The 9,050-nt window shown below is 42.0% G+C and overlaps 1 protein-coding gene across 1 annotated transcript; it reads right to left on the reverse strand.

Moving 5' to 3' along the window:
- Positions 1-3,620: 3,620 nt before the first annotated feature.
- On the reverse strand, positions 3,621-5,354 carry LOC138874511 (uncharacterized). Its single transcript, XM_070153048.1, has 2 exons — positions 5,289-5,354; positions 3,621-4,253 (listed from the first exon to the last, which is right to left on the reverse strand). Exons 1-2 carry the CDS (start codon positions 5,352-5,354, stop codon positions 3,621-3,623), a joined length of 699 nt encoding a protein of 232 aa, XP_070009149.1.
- Between the last annotated feature and the right edge of the window lie 3,696 nt (positions 5,355-9,050).

Here is a 9,050-nt window from a genome sequence, read left to right on the forward strand (position 1 = left end):
TTGCTTCAAGACATGGGGTGGATGGGTCCCGATAAATAGACTGTTCGTCTTCTCTGTGGACCACAATTTCCCGATCTTCATATTCAAACTTCACCATTTGGTGGAGAGTGGAGGGTACAGCCCCTGCAGCATGAATCCAAAGTCTTCCAAGGAGAAAGTTGTAAGATGTGTCCATATCCAGTACCTGGAAAGTTACCTCGAACTCCACCGGCCCGATAGTTAATATCAGGTCTATTTCTCCGAGGGTGTCCCACTTGATGCCATCAAAAGCTCTTACGCAAACATTATTGGGGCGAATCCTTCCGGTCCCAATTTCCATTCTTTGCAGCGTGGAGAGCGGGCAAATATCAACACCTGAACCCCCATCCAACATTACTCGCTTGACGTAGTAGTCTTCACACTTGACTGTCAGATGTAAAGCCTTGTTGTGAGCTGCTCCCTCTGGAGGCGAATCGTTTTTGCTAAAAGAAACTTGATTAACTGCAAAGAACCTTTCCGTCATTCTTTCAAGTTGTTCAACTGAAGTCTCAGCCGGCACATACGCTTCATTCAAGGTTTTGAGCAGGATCTTCTGATGTTCGGCGGACCTCATTAGCAAAGATAGCATAGACACTTGTTCAGGGTATTGGCGCAACTGATCCACCACTTCATAGTCAGGCATATTCATCTTCTGGAAAAAAGCCTCTGCTTCTTCAATGCTCACAGGCTTCTTGGGTGGGAAGCGCTTCCGTGTGGCATTGTTCACTCCTTGAATGTCTGAATATTTTCCAACAGAAGTATTTTCTGGAAGTTCCCCCGTGATTTCTTTGCCTTTGTATATAACCAATGTTTGTTGATAATTCCACGGTACCTTAGACGGGTCTGTCATTGGCTTCTGTGGTACGCGTCCGATAACCACTGGCTTATTCAGCCAAGGCGGTTTAATCGTCCCCCGGACCACATAGGCCCCTTTCGACACGTACATCGGTATTCCCCTTTTTATTTTGCATCTCTGTGGTTTCTCTGATCGACCTCGTGGAATATAGAGAACTTCATTCTTCGAAGGCAACATCGTCTCCGTTTTTGTCTCTACCTTCTTTTCGATTTCAGTCTTGATAGTATCAGTCTTCTTTTCCCCTTTCTCTTGCTTCGGGGCTGCTTTAGGCTTTCTCTCTGCATCGATAATGGCGATTATATCTTTCAGGGCAGGATCAAAATCCTTGTCCTCACAGATCATCCCAATCAACGACCCATTATTATGAGCGGGCAACGGATTGTTGGTCACATTTGGGACCTCCTCGTCCCTTAATACTATATTTCCCTATTCTATTAAGTTCTCTACCACCCTTCTTAAAGTCCAACAATCATTGGTATCATGCCCTTCTTCTCCCGAATGATAAGCACACCTGACACCGGCTTTGTAAGCAGGTGATGCTGGATTGTGCCTTGTCTGAGGGACTGGTTGCAGGAAACCCATCTGGACTAGTTTTGGGAATAGGGTAGAATACGGTTCACCAATGGGTGTGAAAGTTTGTCTTCTGGGTGGTTCTTGAGGACGTAAATTATTTTGGGGTAGTTGTGGATTATAGTGGTTTCGGTAAGGAGGCTGATTTCTGGGAGGTGGAGCTTGGCTCCGATTGGCTTGTTGCGGTGGCCGGACATAAGGCTGAGTATTCATGACCGAGTATGGCTGAGGAGTATAGGCCAGATCTTGATGAGGGTAATAGTGCTGCGGGGTCCTCTCTGAGAAAATGGGTCCGGGAGTATAGCTTCTCCTTGTACCCGACGATGCCATGAATGTTTCTTCCCTTTTCTTTCCCTTTGCTATTCCTCCAGACCCACCCTGAATGGCTTGGGAGGTAGCTCTGATAGCAGATTGGCTTAGAATTCGACCCGTTTTTAGCCCATTTTCTACCATTTCTCCGATCTTAATTGCTTCTGCGAAAGGTTTCCCCATGACCGACATCATGTTTTGGAAGTAATCTGATTCTTGAGATTGGAGGAAAGTAGTGACCATTTCTATTTCATCCATGGGAGGTTTTACTCTTGATTCCTACTCACGCTATTTAATAGCGTATTCTTTGAAGCTTTCTGAGGGTTTCTTCTTCAAGTTTGACAAAGAATTCCTATCTGGCGCGATGTCAATATTATACTGAAACTGCCTTACAAAATCTCTGGCAAGATCGTCCCAAATGTGCCATCGAGATATGTCCTGATCCATATACCATTCTGAGGCTATGCCCACCAAGCTTTCTCCGAAGTATGTCATCAACAATTCTTCTTTGCCACCAGCCCCACGCAATTGGTTGCAATACTTTTTGAGGTGAGCAATGGGATCGCCATGCCCATCATATTTCTCAAACTTTGGTGTTTTGAACCCTACGGGCAGGTGCACGTGAGGGAACATGCACAGATCAGTATAGAAAACACTCTTCTGCACGCTTAAACCTTGCATATTTTTTAAACTCTGCTCGAGGCTCCTCATTCTTTTTGCCATTTCATCTTGTTCAAGAGCTTTGGGATTTTGGTCTTGCCCAGGCATAAGCTCGTATTGAGGATGCTGAGGGTGAGTGCTGGTGGTAAACCGAGTTGGTTCCAGCGAGAAGGATGGTGCTTGAAATGTGAATGAGGAAGAGTCAAAATTAGGCCTGTGTGTAACGGGTTGTGTCGCGATTGGACAGGGCGGTGCAGTGAATATGTTTGTAGCCACATCTGTCGTTGACATCCGGGGATAAAAATCATAGGGTGATCCAGCGGAGTGGGCCGAAATGGTAGGGTACCCGAATGGGGTAGTTGGATAACTTATGGGGATGTTGGAAGTCCCACTTGTCCTAGAGAACAGCTCGGGGAATCCAGGGATTACACTCGGCGGCTCTTTTGAAACCTGGGAATCCAGGGATTAAAAACCTGGACTTAGAAGAAAGCAAAACGGTTAGTTTGAAACAAATAACAGACAGGTAATCTCACGTTGGGGTGTGATGCACCTATACAGTTAAGTGAATTTCTACATGTTTGCATTGATGACATGCGTCATTCCGGCTTCTCTTTATGCTCCCCTTTATTTTTTATTATATATATTTTTTTTTATTTGAAGTTAAAAAACGTGACCGGATCCGATGAGGATTGCCTACGTATCACGATGCCGCGTGAATCAGATCATTACATAGTTCAAGACAAACAAGTGTAAAATTAAAGAAACATTTTTTTTATTACTAAAACAATCTATTACAAACTAACATTTTTTTTTTTGAAAAAGGGAGAATAACAGACTCGAAATAAATACAAACTCAACAACTACTGATACACCCCGATGCGAAAAGACATACAAAAGACGCAAAAATGGAATATACAGACTCGACCTATAAATACATTAAAGCCTTAAAAATTGGCGCCCGCGGGGCATCGTTCGGCCTCGCCGTGGGCTTAGGTGTGAGGTCCCTTTCAAGTTGTTCCAGCTCATACATAGTTTGCTTGACATAAATCATCACTGCCGAGAAGAAGGTAGTGCGGGTCATATCTTTGCATCGTAGACACCTCCTAATGATGGCATGGGCAATGGTCTTAATCTTATCCCTGGTTTGCCTCTTTTCTATGAGTAGGCGCTTTATTTGATCATTACGGGCCTTCAAAACCAGAGAATCCTAGAGATGTTGATTCTGCCACTGCTGAATTTCTACTTCCATTTGGGCCAGTAAATCATAGCAACGTCTATTTTCAGCTTCAAAGGTTCGGGCTTGCTCAAACACTTTGTCCTCAAGAGTGGCCACCTTTCTCTTCAAATTGGCAATGGTTTGCTTGTGGTCCCTTTTCAACTGCTGCAGGTACCGGTTGCGCTCTTCTGTTCTTTTTGCCCAGTGTGTCTCGAGTCCTGCTATGGTATTCTTAAGATTCTCCGACTCACTCCGACACTCACCAATTTCCATTTTTAAACCTTTTATCAGTCGATCATCCGATCGGCTCCTTTGTTGGTTATCAGCGGCTATCCTTATCTGCTGGATTTGGGCCCTGAGCGTATCGTTTTCCTGGGTCAACCTGTTCTTTTCTCCCAGATCAGTAGCAACTAGCACGTTGTGCTCATATTTTAGACCTTCAATTTGTTGTTTCAGCTTGTTGATTTCAAACCGATAGCCTTTTTCTTTTGCTAACCAATCCCATTGCTCCTGTGATGACTCGGCAAAATTCAGGATATGGGGTCTTTTAGCCGGCCTTTTGTGCTCAAGTTCTCTTCTGTACCACAAAAGGTACCCTGGTGCTACTTCACCTTTGGCCCGATCCTGCACGCAAGTATCTGCCTTTAAACATTGGCATTTATTCCAGATCTGGCGGACTTTTGCTTTAGGAAATTGTCCGTCAGGGCTAATCTCAATTGCTTGAGCACTAAGATCTTCCTCGTGTGGCACTATCTGGCATCTCCCAAGTTGTCTCAAAACTCGACAGGGCGCGTAAGGTTGAATGCTCTTAAATCCCATCAGTAGAAAGTGGGTCCTAGTGGTCGGCATATATATGACCCCATCAACAGGCAACCATCCCAGTGTCCATTGTATTTGGCTGGCGGTGAAGGTTCGAAAGAATGACGTCCATACTGTAACTCCCTCGGGTAGACTGACCTCCTTGATTCTCGTGTAAAACTCTTCTATGCAAGTCTTTTTCGAGGAACCATAACTCAAAAGCTCGGAACGGTGGCAAAGATGTTCAGTCATCCATATTTGTAGCAGCAAATTAGACCCCTCGAAAAAATTCCCTCTGGCTTTGCAGGCTGTGAGAGCTCGAAAGATATCAGATACTACCATAGGCACGAGAGTGCTTTCATTTTGAGTGAGCAAAGTACTGATGACCCCGGATATTTTCAGATCAATGTTTCTGTCTTTCCTCGGAAACACCAAAAGGCCCAAAAATGTTATCATGAAAGCCACTCGTCTATGCTCATCCCACTTCTGACGGTTACCTTTGCTGCATAGCTTGTTAACCGGATTGTTGAACCCTCCTACATGACCATATCTATCGTATATGAAGCGTGGACTACAGAAACCTGCGGCCAAATCTGGGTTATGGACTGTCCTGGGTATCTTTAATGAATCTAGAAAACGATGCACAGTGACAGCTCTTGGGGCAACTAAGTATTTTTGCCTCAATGGAACTTTAGCATTTCCGATGTACCCGGCTATTTCCTCCAGAGTCGGGGTGAGTTCAAAATCGGAGAAGTGGAAGACATTGTGTGTCGGGTCCTAATAGGTGACCAAAGCTCTTATGATATCTCCTCGCGGCTAGATTTCCAATAAACCCGTGAGACCTTTCAGATATTTCTTGACCTCATCTTGCCCTTCACCACCTAGATCATCCCACCATAGCCGCAACTTGATAGGGACTTTAGCCATTATCAAAAAGTGTTCATTTTGCATTGTGCTCATCCTGCACATTTATTAAGGTGATTTAAGTAAACGATTATTTGACTCAAAGATGATTTGACTATGTTTTAGAAAGAAAGATCCGATTTTCAAACACGGCCTTTCAGCACTTCGGGGACGAAGATTTTAAGGCTGTGAGGGTCAACCGATCAAAAACTCTAAAGGATGATCGAAAGTGGCTGTTTATGCAAAGTCAGCCTTCCGTCGTCCCTTTCGGGAACATTTGGTTGTTTTTGACAAAACAGCATCACTTGATTTATTTATGACTCTCTTTTTTTCAGAATAGTGACCCGACATTGGGAACATGGCCTCACAGGGCCTCAGGGACGAGGATCTTAAGGCCATTGGGCAAATTGGTCAAAAAAATAATTTAAAAAATGACCAAAAATGGCTGTTTATGTAAAGTCAGCCTTCCGGCGTCCCTTTCGGGAACATTTGGCTATTCTTTGACAAAACGGCATCACCTGACTCATTTATGATGACATTAAAATTCTGACATTTTGGCTATTTCTAAAAAAGAGGAGGTTGGACCCGGTGAGGGTTACCTACGTATCTCACACCCTGTGAGAATCAAACCGGCGTAGTTCGGGCCGATAAAACTAACTATTTTCGGAAAAAGACTTTTTTTTTTTTTGACAAACACCATTTTTGGAAATACTCTTTGTGTACTTCGACAAACTATTTAAAAAATGAAACTCTTTTTTTTTACTTCTTTTTTTATTTTCTTGACCAATAAACAACCATTTTTTTAACAAATTCCCTTTTTTCATTTTTTCTAAAAATTTGGCGGAGTTTCGACACTATTTTGACATTGGTTATTTTTTCTAAAACAGATAATCAACTCTCCGTACTCTATTTCTCTCCTTTTTTTTTAAATTTTCCACATGCTCCAAAGTCGGTCAGCATGTAAGTCTGAAACAAATAAATGCACAGAAAACAAGTAGGATGCATCGGGATGGTCTTTTCATTTTGGTACATCTGTCCTAGACAAACCCAACCCCTGTGTTGGGCCTCCAAAGTCAAATGCACATGATGCAAACAAACGTTCCTACTAGGGATCCGGCATGAAGCTGAGTTATTCTAGGTTCGTAACCTGGGTATTTGTTCTAGACTGTGTACCCGAGCGGACAACTCGAGTCGAGGAGGGGGCTACGTACCGGGGACCCGCGAGATCGTCCGGCTTTGTAACTTGTCCGGCCTCTTTCTTATTTCAAGGTATGACACTAACAGAATAGGGAGTCTCGACCAGCAAGCTCCTCCCCGGAGGTAAGAAGAGAAGGGTTTCGGCACAGTTTATATACAGTTCAGATAATATCAAAGCGGTAAAAGGCAACATTTAGCACGTTATGCCCAAACATGTAATAAAGATCAGATAATAAAGCCAAATATAACAATTATTCTAAGCTTGAATTCTTGAACCCTGAACCAGAGATTCTAGGTTCGTAGTCCCCAACGGAGTCGCCAGAGCTGTCACACCTCTTTTTTACACACCCGAAGGTATATAAGGGAGTTTTTCCAATTTAAGTGACATTATTCGAAATGGGATTATTTATTTAATTCAGAGTCGCCACTTGGGAAAGGTTTGGCTTTTGGTGTCCCAAGTCACCGGTTTATCTTGAATCCCAAATCGAGGAAATTTTTGACTTTCCAAATGAAGTCTGCGAACCAGAAATTCTAAGTAAGGAATTCTGTTGACCCGAGGGAAGGTGTTAGGCACCCCCGAATCCCGTGGTTCTAGCACGGTCGCTTAAATTGTTATAATGGCTAAATATCTGATTTTAATACATGTTATAACTTGTGTGCTTTTATTAGATGTAAACCGCTTTTATTATTATTTATTTTTTTATGGAATTGCAACGTCGTGAAAATGCATTTCGAACCACGTCACAATCAATGCGCCCGTGGTTGTCAATACATTCCGACTCCGTTGAGATTTGGATTTGGGTCGCATAAATGCGCACCCGAATTTAAGCATGTAATTTAATTAAAATCGCGCCTAAAGTGTCTAACGCGTTATTATCTTTGAGGAAGGCAGTGAAATTCGGTAAAATGGCCCATCCTAAATTCTAAGTATTTATTATGACGAATTATTGAGGGCCCCGCAATTTGCATTTTTATTTGGCGAGGCTCGTCTCATTATCAAAAGGATCGACCTATAGTGACTATGTTTTCTAAATTTTTTTCGTTCGTCTCTATAATGAAAGAAAAAGAGTTCTAACTTATCTACATGCTCACGAGTTATTATAGTTGAGTTTCGAAAGTGAGTCGTTAAATCTAAAAACGATACAATAAGAGCAGTTGGTTAACCATTATGGGCCCAGGTCCGATGTATAAGGGGTAAAACTGGACATGTGCCATCCTCATTTGGATTTTGGGCTTAGCTGAATGACTCTACACATGTTCGAAATTTAAGAATCCGAAATGAAAGTGGTACCTAATGAAACCCATTTTTTACGAATTCAGATGAACAAGTTGTTAACTAAAATAGTTTGAACTATTGAGTGATCGCCTAAGGCCTGATAAGTATTTGGAACATGCTGTTTAATCAACCCAATTGAACTAGCAGAATGCTACAATTATACTGTCAGTCCATTTAAACTAAAAGCCTACGGGGGAGTAGTTTACGACTTAGACTGCTATAGGATAAAGCCCATGTTATACATAAACGACAACCAACTGATTCTAGTTCGTGCAACTAGCTAACATACATACAAATGAGGTTCAATGTGTAAACAGAGTTTACATAGACAGTGCATAGAATGTTTAAATGCAGACAATAAAAAACTACACTAAACTATAGCTTCAAATCTTTCCCATTTCTCGCATTTATGCTTTGAGTAGCTTACAAGATGTACCAGTGCATTCAGTTTGTGTACCTGGTATTTGGAAGAGCAAAGAAAGGAGATGAAGATCAGTGGAAGCAGCAGTAGATGTTCAGCAAATAACAATAGCCAACAGCAGCAGTAACAACAAGGCAGAATAAACCCCAGTGAACCAAACAGCAATAACTCAATGAAGACAGTACCCAATATCCAAACAAAAAGACTCAGGTGGCTCAGATGAAACCCGGAAATACCAATGTTAATCACAGGCAGAAATAGGTAAATCCAAAACAACAGTGGAACAACAGTTTCTGATTTTCGGACACTCAAAGAAAGAAGCCTAAGTTTCAATAGAACAATAGCAGGTTAATGCTGATTTCAAAACAGAAAAAAAAAGGTGAAGGACAGCAGAATTTTCAGCTTCAATAGAGCAGACAGAGGTTTTTTGTTTATTGTTTGCCTAGGATTGAAGTCCAAGAAATGAGCTCTCTCATTTGTTCTAAGATCAGCTCCCTTAGGTTCTCCTTTTCTTTTTGTTCTCACCCCCTTTTGTCTGAAATCAATCCCCTTTTTAAAGACTAGAGCTGGCCATTTTTTTAATTCAAACATTTCAACTTTCAGTCTGTTTTTTATTCCCTCCTCATGTGCATTTCTACCCTTTATCATTGAACCTATGTTGTCCCTGATTTCCAGCTTGTTAAAACCAATTAAAAATGACCCTTCATGCTTCTTACTTTAAAAGCACTCATTTTATACCCCTTTTCAGAAGCAATTCTTTTCAGTTTTTAAACATCTGAAAAGCCTGTTATTCTCTGCAGGCCATTAGTGGATGCTCAAATAATAT

The sequence above is a fragment of the Nicotiana sylvestris genome, chromosome 1 (assembly GCF_000393655.2).
Source record: "Nicotiana sylvestris chromosome 1, ASM39365v2, whole genome shotgun sequence".
Classification (NCBI taxonomy): Eukaryota; Viridiplantae; Streptophyta; class Magnoliopsida; order Solanales; family Solanaceae; genus Nicotiana; species Nicotiana sylvestris.

What these genes read in the sequence shown, in the direction of transcription:
- LOC138874511 (XM_070153048.1), bottom strand. Translation starts at nt 5,354, where the DNA reads ATGGCTAAAGTCCCTATCAAGTTGCGGCTATGGTGGGATGATCTAGGT. An exon ending in GTGGTGAAGGGCAAGATGAG is followed by an intron (nt 4,254 to 5,288) that starts GTCAAGAAATAT and finishes ACTTGCGTGCAG; the next exon opens with GATCGGGCCAAAGGTGAAGT.